General features: G+C 42.6%; 3 protein-coding genes across 3 annotated transcripts in view; 2 read left to right on the top strand and 1 right to left on the bottom strand.

Moving 5' to 3' along the window:
* NPAS2 (neuronal PAS domain protein 2) overlaps window positions 1–448 on the top strand; it is a 52,825-nt gene extending 52,377 nt beyond the window's left edge. Inside the window, exon 20 of the mRNA XM_062515033.1 lies at window positions 266–448. Coding sequence (XP_062371017.1) covers window positions 266–448 — 183 coding nt within the window. The remainder of the gene's footprint in view (window positions 1–265) is intronic.
* A 3,701-nt stretch (window positions 449–4,149) lies between these two features.
* On the top strand, window positions 4,150–9,181 carry RPL31 (ribosomal protein L31). The gene is made up of 5 exons (XM_062515035.1): window positions 4,150–4,204; window positions 4,785–4,901; window positions 6,388–6,513; window positions 8,476–8,588; window positions 9,116–9,181. Exons 2-5 carry the CDS (start codon window positions 4,795–4,797, stop codon window positions 9,145–9,147), a joined length of 378 nt encoding a protein of 125 aa, XP_062371019.1. The 5' UTR covers window positions 4,150–4,204; window positions 4,785–4,794; the 3' UTR covers window positions 9,148–9,181.
* Window positions 9,182–10,215: 1,034 nt separating this feature from the next.
* Window positions 10,216–16,349, bottom strand: part of TBC1D8 (TBC1 domain family member 8) — a 48,188-nt gene continuing 42,054 nt past the window's right edge. The window contains exons 14-20 of the mRNA XM_062515036.1: window positions 16,091–16,189; window positions 15,502–15,570; window positions 13,967–14,207; window positions 12,838–12,903; window positions 12,140–12,229; window positions 11,868–11,965; window positions 10,216–10,671 (exon numbers count right to left, since the gene is read on the bottom strand). Coding sequence (XP_062371020.1) covers window positions 10,216–10,671; window positions 11,868–11,965; window positions 12,140–12,229; window positions 12,838–12,903; window positions 13,967–14,207; window positions 15,502–15,570; window positions 16,091–16,189 — 1,119 coding nt within the window. The remainder of the gene's footprint in view (window positions 10,672–11,867; window positions 11,966–12,139; window positions 12,230–12,837; window positions 12,904–13,966; window positions 14,208–15,501; window positions 15,571–16,090; window positions 16,190–16,349) is intronic.

A 16,349-nucleotide genomic window follows, 5' to 3' on the forward strand; every position in this document is an offset into this window, starting at 1 on the left:
TTCCCAAACAGGCATTTCAGGATAACCTGCAAATCCCAGGCAGTGCATTCCTATGAGAAAACATTCTCAATGCCTATTTGGAATGTTCTTTATTGCAATATATATTGATTCCTTCTAGCATTAGTTAAACTAACCTCATGCCAAACAGCTCTAGAAATAAAAGCCAGCAAACCAGTAGTATTTTTAAGTATCCTATAACCTGAGGACGAAGAGCATTAACATGTGAAAGAATCAAACACCACAATAAATTTTGTTTCATCTGTAGGTGCAAACACCAAGTTCTTTGCACAATGAACAACCTGATTCTTTGCTCCTGCCATCTTACTCACCACAGCAAGGAAATATGGGGTATCATCAGACACAGCAGCAGCAACAGCAACAACAACTAACATCAAGAAGAAGAAATAGTTTATCAGAATCATCCAATTTACCACAGCCACTGCGATAGAGTCCCACCAGCACAATCAATGCACGATTAGCTTTAACCAATGGGCACATGGGGCAGAAGAGAATGACTTTGTACTTACTGTTCTGGCTTTTGCACAAGCATTTCTTTCCAAGCTCTATGACAGAAGTACACCCAGAGTGCAGACTGCCACAGACAGTGCAATCACGGCACGCTGGCTTCCATTTGCGCTGTGTCGTGAGCACAGGATGTACTGACAGAGCAAAATCAAAAGGAGCACTATCCTCCATCACCACTGGGAGCATGGGGAGAGGTGTTCAATCCCAGCGTGTCACTCTGGAAGCCATCTGGCAATTCCAGAAGACTGTCAACAGACTCATGAGGTACTTGGCCTTCACTGTTTCAGTTCTTCTTTTGTGTATGAAAAGCACTGCGTCAAAGGTCTATCGAGGAGAGAACAAGAGATTATTTTTATTATGATTATTGTTATTATTTTGCACAACTGCACAGATGACAAAACCTAGGCACTTTCTGTAAAGAGAAGTTTGTTTCTTTATTCTTGTGGCCAAATTAGCACATCCAGTGGAGGAAAAAGCCCAGCCATTGGTGAAGATGGTCTACAGCTCATAACCCTTGATTTAGAATCAGAAGTATTATGCAGCTTACCCTAATTGTTCTTCATTACTAAAAACCAACCAACTAAAAAACCAAACCCACAACCCACACTGGATTGTTTATTACACGAATTGTGATTGCAAAGGAGAGTTCAAATTGTAAGCACAATCATGCAACTCCCCAATAGTACAGCATCAATCCTTCAACCTAAACTCACCCACTCCAAGTCTCTGAGAAATATGCACTGTGTTTTGGCCCACTGACTCGGGATGCTGCAGACTATTACATATCTCTTTCATGATAACATCTAGGATTAAATTTTCCTTTGGAGGGAAAAAAAAAGAAAATGCACTTTTCGCTTTTTTTGTATGTTTTCCGTTGATATGTTTCTAAGAAAGATTTTATGTAATTATTAAATAAAAAGTAGTGTATTGTACAGCTGTTGTAATAATGACCTATTTCTATATAAAATAAAATTATATGGAATTACGTGGAAATTATTTTGTATATGAAATATCAACTCATTTCACAAGTATAAAGATTGTGCTTGTGTTTTTTTGTGAGTGGGTATTTTGTAATAAACTAATGAATTAGAAATGTTTTTGTGAAGGGAACTACTGTTTCATGCTATATACAATTCAGACTATTATTTTTTTTTCCATTTAATGATGGACAGTTGTCTTTATTTGTAGAATAAAATAAAATAGCCAAAAGGCATTATTGCAGGACTTGCACACATTTTCCTGTGACTGTTGAACTATGTGATTCATTTTAGACTTTTAATATTAGCCACAGACTTGAATGGTGTTTGGCATCCAGTTCACAAAACCAAGTATTATCCCTTGTAGTTTTTGTTATGGCATAGACACTGAGAATGAAAGCTCAAGAAGTTACATTAGCTGCAAGCGAAGACGTCTCATTTTAAGCACCTTTAAAATTTAAGCACCTTTAAAGACCTCAGGCATCTTTGTACTTCCAACCTGAGAGTTTTATATTTGCACAAAACAGATGGTTTAAAGAATGATTTGACTCTGTATACACCAGGCCTTTGACCAATGTCCAGCTTCAGTGTTTTACGACATTGCTGTCCTGAGTTTTGGGGCACATCTCTTCTGGAATACTCACCCTGTAGACAGTCTGGTTTCCACTTTAGCTTCCTTGTGCAGACTCCTTTTCATGTTAAATTCAAACTGACTACAGGATGGAGCAGCCAAAGTACAGGCTTGCTTTCCCTCTGTAGACAGGGAGAACCTCCAACACAGATTGAGGTGGGTAACTGAGCCAGGAATGTCTTCATTCCCTTCAGTAAGACTGAAAGGGGATGGCCTTCAGGGCAGCTTGCAGTCACTGGAGCCAGCATTAGGTTACAAAGTACACACATGGTCTTCCCTCCCTCGAATATCAAGGATCACATCAGCAGGGCCCCCATGTTCTGGTTTCTATGCCATAGGGGAACAATAGAGACAACAGGGCTAGGAGCTGGAACTGTGAAAGCAAGCTTTCATGGAAAAAAAAAAAAATTTGCCCTGAGTTCTGAAAAAGCTAAAAATCTCCTAAAGAAAATCCATTGATAAAATTACCCCGATGCTTCAGCTGCAAGACTGGGTGGTGGCACTGATGGGTGCACGTGTATTTCAGTCCATACAATTCCTCATGGAGAGAAGATGAGGAAATAGAGTATTAGGTCTCTAAGAAAGTGTTTTTACTGGTAACTTTAGTTACCAGGGTGAGTTAGCCTGCTTATCCTTTTATATTCTTGTATTCAGTGAAGCAAGAGTGACCCCACCAGATGAAGATTAGAAAGCTAGATGTGAAAGTTTCACTTAATGTCTGAAGGAACCTCTCTCTTTCCGTTAACTATAGACAAACCTAAGCAAAGGCCAGTTGGCTAAGCTACAGGCTAACTTCATAAATCCCAGCTACATTTCCCTCCTGAGAAAGGAGGAGACAAATCTGTAAGCCCAAAGTTCACGCAGGAAGAGGTAGTGAAGGAATATGAGCACCTCAGGGGAATACCTGTGGAAGCAGCAGCTGACAGATCTCAACTACTGTGACAGAAGACACAGAAAGGGAAAACTCCTATAAGAATTTGTTCTACTCTCAGGGATTATTATAAACCCACATCTCTCCCAATTGCCAGTGGTATGTCCAAACCAAACAGCCTTGGAGCAAACACGTAACTTTCTAAAGCCAGTGGCACTGTAAGCTGTTAACAGGAAGATGCTGTAAATAGTGTGGGGTTGCCTTCTGAGCTGGTTTAATACATTGCTCGGAAGGATACAGACAGCTCACAAGAACAGATTTACATGAAGGCCTAATTTTTCATGCTCTTCCCCATACATACATTCTGATTTGAGATTATTGTCCTTATTCTCTGTTGTACACACAAGGCAACAGAGCTGGGCTGTTCTAGTTCATTATAGCCAAAACCTATCTTTATCCAACATAATCCCTCATCTCAGATCATTTTTCCAGACAGGCAGGGTGATTACATCAGGCTACTGCCCCATGCCGGGATGCCTTGGCTCTGTCTCGGGAACAAGAGCTCCAGATCTGCAAGAGGCAAAATCCTTGCTGGAAGCACAATTGCACCAAGCTGAGTTCCTCGCACAACACTCCAAGGAAAAGGGAGAGACCCTACAGAGGAAGCAGGCCCCAAAGAACATCCCTGGTCCAGTCACCCACTGACACGGCCCCACAGAACATCCCGGTACGGGCACACACACTGACACGGCCCCACAGAACATCCCCTATAAGGGCACACACACTGACACGGCCCCACAGAACATCCCCTGTCAGGGCACACACACTGACACGGCCCCACAGAACATCCCCTGTCAGGGCACACACACTGACACGGCCCCACAGAACATCCCCTGTCAGGGCACACACACTGACACGGCCCCACAGAACATCCCCTGTCAGGGCACACACACTGACACGGCCCCACAGAACATCCCCTGTCAGGGCACACACACTGACACGGCCCCACAGAACATCCCCTATCAGGGCACACACACTGACACGGCCCCACAGAACATCCCCTGTCAGGGCACACCCACTCACTGTCACCCTCGCCCCAGCCCTCCTGCGCCTGCGCAGTCTCTTCCCGGGCTCGCCCCGGAAGTGCTCCTGTTTCCCAGCGTGCCCCGCGCCCTTCTTTCCGGCCGGCTCCCGGACGCGGTGAGTGTTGGCCGGGGCTCGTCCCGCAGAATCCACCTCCATCCGTCCCGCAGACCCCGCGGCGCGGCGGGAATGCGGCCGGATCCGGCATGGGGGGGTGGTCCGGCAAGGGAGGCACCGGCTGGGATCTCCTGGCGAGAGCGCGTTCGGCGGGAATGGGGCCCCTTTCCTGCCCTCCCCCGGCCCGGGGAGGCCTGCGGGACTCATGGAACGGGGATACGGCCCGTGCTATTGCCCCTGGGAGGAGCCGGTCTGGCCCCGTCGTGTTCGTTCCGGGACGGGCTGAGCTGCTCTCCTGGGTCACCTTGTAGAGGGAGGCGGCTTGGGGCTGCCAGGAGGCCGATGTTAATGCGAGGTGGTCGAAGAGTCTGGGATGTGCTTCCTGCTCTTCTCAGGGAGATGGAAGTAGAGCATCTGTGATGCTGGGAAGTTGCTGCGTGAAGTATGCGACTGCTGCGGCCCTGAGGGTTAATGAAGCTTGGGTTTAAGTTTCTGAATGTGGGAATTTTGCGGTTTGTTATGGGCTGGGGACGGGAAGGTCTGAGATCTGCGTTTGATCCGTGTGCGCGGTGCCTTTTAGCGTCGTTCAGATGGCTCCCGCAAAGAAAGGCGGCGAGAAGAAGAAGGGGCGCTCTGCCATCAACGAAGTAGTAACTCGGGAATACACCATCAACATTCACAAGCGCATCCATGGCGTGTAAGTTGTTTTTATCAGCGAAATCGGCCTTCTGTGAAGTGGCATTTGGAAGTGGGTTTTAAAGAGCAGAGAAGGGCTGTCCTTAGAGCGCTGTGTTTGTTGTATTCCGAGGCTGCATCTCTGTACCTGTGCAATCCTAGACTTGGCTTGTGGCTTTCAGAAATTAGCGTGTTTCTGTGATCGTGAGTGTTCTGGGACTTCACTTAGATTGATTTACTTCTGTGCACAGATTGTCATTCTTTCCCAAGCAAATGCTTAAACTTCAACCCACTGAGAAAGTATCAGAAATTAAATACTGCTGTAATCAGGTTATCAAATTAGTGTCTTCATGTTTATCACAAAGTTGTGTGAGGTGTAAACTGGGATATGATTTGGGTTAAAGGATACTTGGTTTGTGTAGGTAAGAGTAGGTTTTTAATTGACCAGATGCTGAACCTCATGAAACTGTGTGATGCAGAAGTGCTTCAGAGGCCCTTGCATTCTGTGTATGCCTGCAAGCACATAGAAGAAACCATCCAAATCCAAACAGTGGGTGCAGTGGCTAAAGTTAACACGGAATAGGAGAGAAATGAGGCAGTGGAGCACTGTAAAACCATGGCTGAGAATGGGAGGCAGTGGTACTCTTTAAATGGCAATAAGATGTTCTAGACTTGCCTGTTGATTGGCACTTCATTCTGTTCTGATGGTGATGATCCTCCTGTGCACCTTTCTTTTTGGGCTAGAGGTAAAAGCTTTTTATTTAGTGCTTGTGTCTCCTGTGATCCAGTACCCACTTCCCATTTCTAGCGCAAATTATCAACAGCAGTGTGCACATAATATAACTAAATATAACCCACTGTGAGAGCTGAGGCACTGCCAGCACAGCCCAGTGACACAGTGTGGGTATAATATATATGGCAAAACACTCAGGTGCAGCTCTTATTTCTACTATGGATGCCCTGAAAGATCTGCCATAATGGACATGAGACAGGCTTTACTGGAGAAAAAAACAGTTCTGATGCAGTCCAGTCCTGCTAGCATGAAAGAAGGTAACCATCAAGTATTGTTGAGCAAAAGCTGATATTCTGAATAACATCAGACTTGTTCTTCAGCTGTTTATTTCAGTACTGTTACAGTTCTGTCATCTTTGTGTTATTATTGTTGCACTGCTTTGCTCATAGGGCTTTTATTCAGAGCGTCTATGACAACTCTGATCTCTTCGGTGTTGCTGAGGTATTCAAACATGTTGATGTTAAAACGAAGGCTTAAGATCCAGGAGATCTTGTGGTTGCAAAATTTTACTGAAATCATTCTACCTAAATATAAGTGGTTTCTGTTAAAGTTAGCATCGGCCTGCTAGGGTAGAGGTCTAGTCAGGCTGGTGCAGCTGTTTGCTGTTAAGCACAATGCTTTGGGGGGGTTGTATCTTTGGACAACACATGCAACAAGTGTGTAGTGCTGACAGTGTCCTGAAGTTAAAATTAAATGGCTCTTGTGTTTGTCCCAGGGGCTTCAAGAAGCGAGCACCACGTGCTCTGAAGGAAATCCGTAAATTTGCGATGAAGGAGATGGGTACTCCTGACGTTCGCATTGATACCAGGTTGAACAAAGCAGTCTGGGCTAAAGGAATAAGGTGAGTTTTTGCCATTTTCTTTACTGGATGAGGAAGAACTTGAAGGATTAGGAAAAAAATTGTATACTTCTTGCATTATTGGAGTTTTCTTTGCAAATGCTTCATTCTTGTGGCATACACACCAACTTAATCCTTCTGTCACCTCTGTGTTCTGGTCAGCTGTCCTGGCATATTTGTAACAAAACTTTAGTAAACTTGGGGATTGAAAGAATTTCCTTTTATTTTAATAAGAAAAAGGAAAGAAGGAATGCAGGTTTGGGATTGGAGGGTGGGGAAGAGAAAGGATTGGGATATTGTAATACTATAGTACCTTCAACCATGTTGCAGCAGACAGTTTTTATAAACCTGACCTTAGTGATACCTACAATCCCAGGCTAAGTGTGATTTGTGTAGTGTGTCTGAACAGGATTAGATTTTGAAGCATGCTGCACAAAAGCAGGTGTGTTTTCAGCAGGGCCATACTTCTTGAAAGTACAAATAAATAAGTAGTTGGGGGACCAAAAACTACAACTTCTATTAAATCACTGTTACAAAGGCAGCTGGTATGACATGTGTCAAAATGGTCCAAAAGAACTCCTGTGGGGAGTGGGACCTCTTAAGCTGTAATAAAAAGTTAACTGATCTGGATTGATGGTTTGAGAGATGCACATGGGTTTAAACCACGTCTTCTGGGAGTTAGATCCCTATGTCTGATCTATGACATACAGAGAATGCTTTGCCTGGCGTTGTGTGGCTGATCCTTCAGAAGCAGAGTGGGAGGGTGAGACCGAGTTACTGGGTCATACAGGCCAGGTTTCTCTGTCCTCCCTGTTAAACTGGCCAGTTCATAGGGAGTGAGGAACTAGCACTGGAACCAGGAGACAGCATTCATAACTCCAGAGCTTTGTATTGAGGCTGCTAACCAAGAATTCCTTGTATTACCTGGTGCAGTCTGTGGAGCAAGGAGTCACCACATCAGTCTTTCCAGTGTGCGTGCAGTTTTTACTAGTTGGAGTACATAACGTGTGCAAAGTATCTTCCTCCGGAAGGATCAGCAGAGACTAAAATTACCGTGTTGGCCTTTATGATAGCGATCTATAGAAAATAGTGAAAAATACTTTTCCTTTGACAGAAAGGAGTAAAGCAAAGCCAGTTCTTTGTCTAATTGCTATGTCCACCTGATGTAATAAGTATGTTCTTGAAAAGGCTGTTATTGCAGTAGGGAGGAGGAAGTTCCTTCATGTGTTCTGTGGAGCAAAGTACTCTGAGCAGGAGTTTCCTAAAATCTTGAGTTCAAGGTGGCAAGTTATATGAAAAACAGTGTGGAGAAAAGAATTTGTGCCTCCCCTCAACAGTGTATTTTGGATATTATTAGGTGAGGGCACTAAGATGTGATTTGCGTATTAAAAACAAAATCATTAAACAATGTAGTTATGATTCCATGGGCTTTGTTAGGAAGAAATTACCAGTTTTGTGCCCATAGAAGCTCATAGAATCAAAACCTTGGTTCAAGCTTCATGCTCACTGGAATTTCCACAACATCTGGCATAAAGGTAGGCAATAAATACTCTGACTTTTGACAAGAGACCTTGGGCTTTCAGGGTAGATTGTAGGGATTTTTCTCCCTATTTTATATTGTAATAAGAAATGCTTGTTAGTAACAGCTGCTTGCTGATCATGTGCACTTGATGATCATCTTCCTGGTGTATTTTCTCAGTAGTGGACTGATGATGCAGTTCTGATTTTATGCTCCTACTGGATTATGATTTCATCTTAATCAAGGCTCAGTTAAATCTTACCTGCTAACTTTAATAAAACCAAGCAAAACAAACAAACAAAAAAAAAGCTCCTTTAAGGCAAGCAGTACAATCTCTTAAGGTACAAGATTTTGCTCTTGGTACAATGCTGATAAAGAACTTTACTATTAATTCATGGGTTTCAATGTGTACTTTATTGCAAATTAATCTGCCATCTTCATTTCAGGAATGTTCCTTACCGTATCCGTGTGCGCTTGTCCAGAAAGCGCAATGAGGATGAGGATTCACCCAACAAGCTGTACACCCTGGTTACCTACGTACCAGTCACAACATTCAAAGGTAAGGAAGGTTCATGCATCTCCTCTGCCATGTTTCTCTGAGCAAGAAGCAAAGCAGGACAGCTCCTCCTGCAGTACAAAATTTATATGAAAAGCATGCCGCAAGAGTCAAACCACTGGCTTAATCTAGCTCTGCTGTAGAAAACTGGGCTCCTGATCCACATTAAAAAGAAGTGAAATGATCATGTAAACGTTGAGAGATTGAAAAATGCAGGCCACAGTCGCTAGGCTCGTTTTAAGGGGTTTTTTTTTCCAGTGCAAAGCCCATCCTCTGATGTCAAAAGCTCACACAGGGGTTAAGCCCTCTCTCCTTGTCATATGAAAAAAATAAATTCTGTAAATGCAACTAAGGTTTTGTAATGTTTGGAGAAATACTTGTCTATGTAGTTTGCCCTTCCAGAAGTAGATCAGCAGACTAGCCTTGAAATTGTAGAGTACTTTATTGGGAAGATTTCCATATATATATATACGTATACATATATATATATATATATAAAACAGGTGGTGATAAAATGTCTTGTTTTGCAGGTCTACAGACAGTCAATGTGGATGAAAATTAAATGGATTTTCATTACAATAAAAAGATAAAATATATTCTTAAGTTGTTGTTTTTATTGTCCAGAGTCTCTTCAAGCTCTCAACTGTGAAGCATTGAGTTGAGCAGGTACCAGCCTTTTAAAGTATCTTGCTTTCTTTGAATTTGAACATAGTGGTATAATTTTCTTAATTCAAGATAATTTGACTGAAGTTACATATGAATAAAAAAAGGAGGTGATTGAAATGTTCTTTGTGGGTGGCAGAGTCATGGTGGGTTTGTTATATTCTGGGTATTAAAGAGCCTTTACACAGATATTTTAAGTCAAGTTTGTTTAAAAAAAAAACAAGGGAAAACTCAACCAAAATTGGTAGATCAGTATTTAATGTATGTAATCTAATGTGGATGATGTGCCTCACTGGCTTCTTAGGCAGACTCAGTAGGCTTCTCCCAAAACAGCTCTGTGTGCAGAAACAGGGTTTTGATTAGTGAAATAATTGTGATAATGCTACCTCAGGGTATTTGTTTAAAGCAGTAAGGACTAAGGCACTTAGCTTCCCTAAACCAGTAAATACTGTCAATGCCAGTCTTGTACAAAAAAGGTTTATTGAAAAGTGCATATTTTCACAGACCAACATCAGAAGCACAGTCCATATACACTTAACATTTCAGGAAGACATAAAAATTGAAATACCATCAAATATATTAAAATAGTTTCAATTACCAGCATTGAAACAGTTTTCAGTATTAGTGCAAAAAAAGGCAACCAAAACAAATGACAGCAGATAAGAAGTGTTTTCCCCTGCTTAAAAAAAAAAGAAACTGGAGCCAGCCTCTGCTCTCCCAGTGCAGAAGAGGGCTTCAGTGTCTTCACACACTGTAGACAGATGTTTCCTTTTACATTCAAAACAAGAACATAAGAAGTCAATGGCACGAAACAAACTTCTTACATATCCTTTTAGCTTTTAAAGCTCTTAAACTGAAAACCACAGACCAACAAACTGGATACCAGAAGTCCACTGCTAACTGAAAGCCTTTTACAGTATATCCTTTGGCATAATTTCAGTGCATTTCATTTTTGACTTGTTTGCTGCTACTGCATGCTTGGTTTTGCATGTTCATTCCGTGACTGGCAGTTCATTCCATTTGTTCTGAGACTGTACTGATTTCGCTTTGCATTCTCAAGCTTTGGTTTCAGTTCTAAGGGTTTTTCAAAGAAGTTCACTAATGATTGTTCAGTCAAGAGGGAGGCTAAAATATGTTCAAAAGAGACAGTCCAGTCTCCTTCATTCACAGGTGAAGGTTGAGAGTCTTTGTGGGGGGTCTTCACAGTGTCAGTAAAAACAGCATCCTGGTCTGAAGCAGAGGCCTCGGGCTGTAAGTCCTCAGTGAAATCTGATCCGCTCCCCAAGCTCATGCTCCTTTGTCCTACTTCTCCAATCTGAAGTAACAGTGTGGTCACAGTGGCAATGGCCTGATACAAATCGTTCTCCTCTGGATCTTCATGAAACATGCTATACAACGTTTTGCAGAACTGAATGAACTCCTTCTGTAAATGAAAAAATCAGCATCGAAGTCTAACAGCCACACTAAGGATCACTGCAGGAGTCAGGTGGGGCACAGGAGTGCAAAGGCAGGTGGAATGCTGTGGACATTTGTATGTTCTTTTACAACTTCTGCCTGCTTTTTAAAAAAAAATTTAGTGGAGGGATTTCAACCCCTAGTGGTGCTACAAAACCCTGTGCTGAAATCAGGGAAGAGGGCAGTGAAGTATTTTGATGCCCTGATGAAGGAAATCAGGACCAACCAGATGATCCAAGGGCAAGTGAGATACAAGGCAAGGAATAATCCCAGAGTGGGTTACAACTAAAGTAGCCACCCCCAGCCTGCAGGCAAACTTCCCTTCTGATGTTTCTCTCCCCTCTTTCCCAGCTCTTCTAAATCAGTTCAGAGATGTTCCCTGCCCAGCTCCTTTCTGGCTCTTGCTCACCCATCACAGGTGGTCATCAGGCTAGAGAGGATGTCTCCATATATCCTATTAGGAAAGCTGTGATGCCTTTATGAGATCATGAGCCCCTGCTGACAGGCTAGGTACATGCCACCCATTTAAAACTTAATTTAGCAACAAGCACAGAGGGATTCTGGGTCCAGTCCCATGTCTGTACGTTTGTTTCATTAATATGGGGCCCCTTTCCCTCCAGTAGTTTTCCTTATGCCAACAACAAAGCAAGCTACTGGCATTAGGAAACATGGTAAGATTTTAACAGCCTTCAGCTGTTTTCCTGCAGTTCCAGTCAGTGTTTGGCTAAGACAGGGCAAGTTCCAGGTGTGGCGGACTAAGAAGTTACTGGTTTGGTGCAGAGGAGGTATAGGAAGACAGAACAAAAAAGTGCATTATTGGGAATTCTTTGGCTTGGGAGGAAGAAACCTTTGTCCAGCCTGCATAAGCCTGTTTGCTTGCACGTTCTGCTGCAGGTGAGGGTGAATCTGAAATTCTATTCACCAGACAGTCTGAGCAGAGGGGACTGCTAGGAAGGTAGTTTTGAAAGTGAAAGTTTTGAAAGTTTTTAAGCACCTGCTCCCTGGATCAGAGGAGCACAGTCCTCAATGCCTGAAGGACTGAATCCAAGTTCAGGCTGAAGCTATACTTCATGAGCGAAAACCAAACTGTTGCATTCAATAATTTGAGTATGCTTCTTTATTAAGAAGTATAACCTCTTAGAGTACAACCTCTAAGGTACATACCTGGCTCATTTTTGGCAATTCCTTTTCACTTTTGGAATCCTTTTCTTTGGCTAGATCCTTCAGCATCTGCTTCAATTGCTTTTGGTAATCTGCATCACCTTTTTTGGAGCAGACATAAAGAGAAGAAATAATTTTCAAGTCACTGGAGTAAATTAACATTTGAAGATAAACCTCAGAGAGCAGAGATAACATGGTAGGGATCACAAGTGGAAAGTTGGCTATCTCAAGCACTCACATTAGAGAACCATTCTGAAATGGTTCTGGAATCATACCATTTGATTTTCCAATGACCAGTGGTCTTGATGTTGACAGCAAAGGATTCTTTAATGGTGACTGGCTGTCTCGTTCATTTTCTGTGAGAGCTGTCCAAGAAATGTGACAAATTTAATCCTTTGAAATTCTGCATGATGGTTATTTATTTTTTTAAAATTTACATACTTTCTTCAAGTAATTGTGCAAAGATGTTTTGTAAATGCTTTTAGGTATTCCATTAAATCAAAGTGTAAAATTATGTTCCTGTTAAGACTGGTGCTGCAGTTGGAAGCTTGCCAAGAATGGCACATTTAATTAAAAATTTTGCAAAGAGGAACTACCACAGAATTTTGTCACCTAATCAATACTGGATCAAGATATACAAGATCTCTACTGTTCATGGAGTACAAGCCATTTGAAAATGTTATTTCAGTTCGTATTCAGTTCTGGAAGTCACCATATAATTGGCTGCAAAAGATCTCTGAATGCAACAGATGTGTGAGCTTTGACATTGTAATCTATACATTTCATCCAAAAAGGTTCCATTTGTAATGAATAGAGTAATTTGTAAAATGCAGTGAGTATAACTATAAATGCACATCCTGTAGGCTTTCAGTTGGAAGGAAGCAAGATGGGGCTTTTCAATAAGCAGCTTTTTCCCAAAAGCAAGGTTTTTTTGGGGCAAACTCAGGTATTCATTTCTTTTCAGGTTTCTTACCTGGTGGGATATGTAGCTTATACAGTAACTTTATCTTTTCATTCATTTCTCCATTATACATAACATCTGCAAGGAGAATAAAGAAAAAGAAGTGAACCGAGCATTTACTTCCACAGTTTAAAATAAATCATGCATCCCTCTGTACACAGAGGATAATTGTTTACATGGACAATAAACACATGGCCAATGTATAACTTTAGGTTGTGCCTGTCAATGAGGAGCAGCAGGTGACAGCCTTCTGTTTTGGTCTTTGTTCCTGGGAAATAGATTGCGAGCACCTAACCCTATGGACTTCAGCTTCAGCACTGCTTTTCTATAGAGTAACCCCCAAGGACGCAACTATTTCACAAGTAATATAATTCACATTTTCAGTGACCAATAAAAATTAGATTCTAAACTTCAAATGCACTCAAATACTGTGAAGAACTTTAAGAAGAACTTTAAAAGTTTTATCCCTCTAAGAATCAAATAAAAAGATAATACAGCGTGTCTTGGTGTTCACGTAAAAATCCTAAAAATCGTAAGTGGAAAGAATACAGAAATCACTGATTTTTACTGAAGCTTTGAATTTCAGTTTTTTCCACTTGAGGTCAGGCAATAGTTGAGATCTGCCACTTTCTCTTCAACCAGATTTTGGACAGGCAGTCTCACCTATTAGGACAGCTGGTGGCCTCAAGACCAACCCTAGCACAGCCTTCAGTCATCGCTGGCCAGATTAATTTTTGTTCTGTTTATTGTCAACATGCAAGGCAGGTAGTAGTCAGCTTAAGTCTTCAAGAAGCAGTTTCAAAGAGGTACAGTGAGTTTTCGGAGGCATACTCAAAGCAAAAACTGCGTAGAGAGGATTTCCTAGCATTCTGTGTGTAATTCTTAACTCATACAAGATTTTCAACAAAATTATTATTGTCTGAGAAATCAACTATTATAATACAGCTTTCAGTCATGTCCTTAAGCTCTCTTAAATCAAATTGACTTCAGGTGACTGAAAGACAAAATAATGAGTAAAGGTCATTGATATGGGTAATTACAAGCCCTAGAAGCCATCCCCTCTGCCAGTTACGTGGCATTTTAACCCTCCTGTCTCCCCTACGTGCTCTGGCCCCCCGTCCTGCCCGCAGCGAGCCGCTACCCAAGCAGCTGGCGAGCCCCTTGAACTCGATGAGCCGGTCCATGTTCTCATCCAGCAGGCGGAAGGTCCTGTGAGCGAGGAGGTCGGTGTGCTCCCCGCAGGTCCAGGGCGAGAGCAGGCGGTAGAGGCTGGCGAACTGCTGGGCGTCGATGCGGTACTGCTCGGCATACGGCCTGCTGGGGTCGTGGCGCTCCGACACCGCGCTCCTGCTCTCCCAGTAGCACCTGATCAAATGTTCCCTCTAGGAGAAATCGGAGACACGTGAGCGGTTGGTGCGGGCGCAGCAGCAGAGAGCACGACCAGCAGAAAAAGGCGTTTACATCAAACTATGCTGTAATGTGCTCGGAATTCGCTCTGTGCAAGGTGTCATAGTGATACCAACACCATGCCTGTGTGAGAAAGCAAATCTTTCATCAGAGCAGCCAGCCACTCTCATAATTTCCAGTGGAGAATTAATAAATATGGAGACTGGGCAGATTCTGGGAAAAGATTCACTGTGGGCTGCTGAAACTCTTTTTAACCACACCTGACCCAGGATGTCCCTTAGCAGCCAAAGGTACAGAGGGTCACAAAAAATCTGGAGTAAGTGTAGGCTTGACCTGCTCATTTATTCTCTCTCAGACCTTTCCATTTGGATACTCTTCTGTTAGAGACAGGCAAAACAGAGAGTCCCAACAAAGCAAGCTTTCCCTGGGAGAGCAAAGGAAATAACAAAAAAAGAATCACTACCAGAAAATTAAACTAGGGGACTGTGAGCTAGTCAAAGATCAAAACCAGCAGTAAGAAGCAGGAGGAAAGCACTGAAGAACAAGCCCCAGCAGCATCATCTTAGAACCACTAATGGAGGCAGGATACAGCTGCTCTTGGCAACAAAGCTGTGTAACACTAACAACATACCACAGTCATAGTCTCAGTATTCATGCCTATGAACAGTACACAGAAGAAATAGTCCATTAAGGGAAATAATTATAGCTTGGACCTCTAAATCAAGTATAATTGTATAAGCTTAGATGTCCCTGTATCCAACTTCATTGTAAGTTATATCAAACATCAGCTTGACAGACAGGAACTGAAACTGCTTTTAGTTAAAAAAAAAAAAATAGAAAATTCGGAACAAATGGCAAAGACACAAGGTTGTGGGGTTTGGGGTTTTTTTCCCCATGGAAAAGAGAGACTGCCTTTAAAGAGCATTTAGAGAACAGGATTTAAAAGCACTGCCAAGCTCACACTGAGCAGAGCTACATAATATTTAATTTATTCTGCATGTGAACGTTACTAGAACCTAACTTGTCAGGGACCATTTCCAAGCAGAAAGTTAGAAACAAACTCTGGAGCAGTTCTCTGAAGAATCAGTACATTACTATTCCTCTTTAACAACTGCACAGCTGCAGGAAGGACAAGATGGCAAGATCCCACCCAGGAAGCACAGCCCAGGCAGAGGACAGGAGGTCAGTGCTGCACTGCCAACAACAGCTGGAAATTATGCCCAAAGAAGCCTCAGTGAGGTGCAACCCCTGCTTTTCAGGGAGACCTACCTTGAACAAGTCATATAATTCCTCTAAATCTTCAGGAAGAATGGAAACATCTGGGATGACAACTCGGAGCTTAAAAAGAAAGAAAATCATGTTAGTGACATCATTGACACGGTCAGACTCACGAGCTGTACTTAGGTGGAACAGCTGAAAGCCACTATTTAAAAAATCTTTGTGCTGTTTCCCCCTTCTTGAGGTTCACCAGTTGGACAGATCCATGAAAAGAGAAATCCCTCAAGGGCTGTTAGAAACAAAGACGGGAAGTCCCTAAGCTACAGGTCACAGCGGCCAGGGCCGCATCGCTTGGTGCTATCTCTCCTCATGCTCTTCCCCACGCATCTGCTGAGGGCTGGCCACAGTCACAAATAAGATACTGGGCTGGACAGTCCTGCAGTTGTTCAGAACTTCAAAGCCACCCTAAACTATAATAATGCACATGGCAGTAGAAAAAAAAAAAATCAGCATCCCAGGAAAGCTTTTTGCAGAGTCAGCAATTATTTTTCAAGAGCTGGTGGCACCTTTTTAAAAACAAAACCCACGTGTCTCCAGAGGCAATGCTGAGCTACCTCAGTCAAAATATTGCTCTGCTCACCACATTCTGCTTGGTTGTATCTTCGTGGCTCTGCAGGACACGGATCCGGTGTTTGTAGCGCATGTGCTCTATCTGTTCCACAGAGTGGTCTCCAAATTTCTGGAAGAGACAAACAGAAGTTTGTTCTGTATTTTATGATACTTGTATTAATTGGAAATACAGCTTTTAAACTGTGTGAGACCTTGAAGAAAAAGCATACCCAGTCTCTAATTAATCCAGGTACTCATTCTATACCTGGTCTTGTGCATGAGAGCACTTT

The sequence above is a fragment of the Cinclus cinclus genome, chromosome 2 (assembly GCF_963662255.1).
Source record: "Cinclus cinclus chromosome 2, bCinCin1.1, whole genome shotgun sequence".
NCBI lineage: Eukaryota > Metazoa > Chordata > Aves > Passeriformes > Cinclidae > Cinclus > Cinclus cinclus.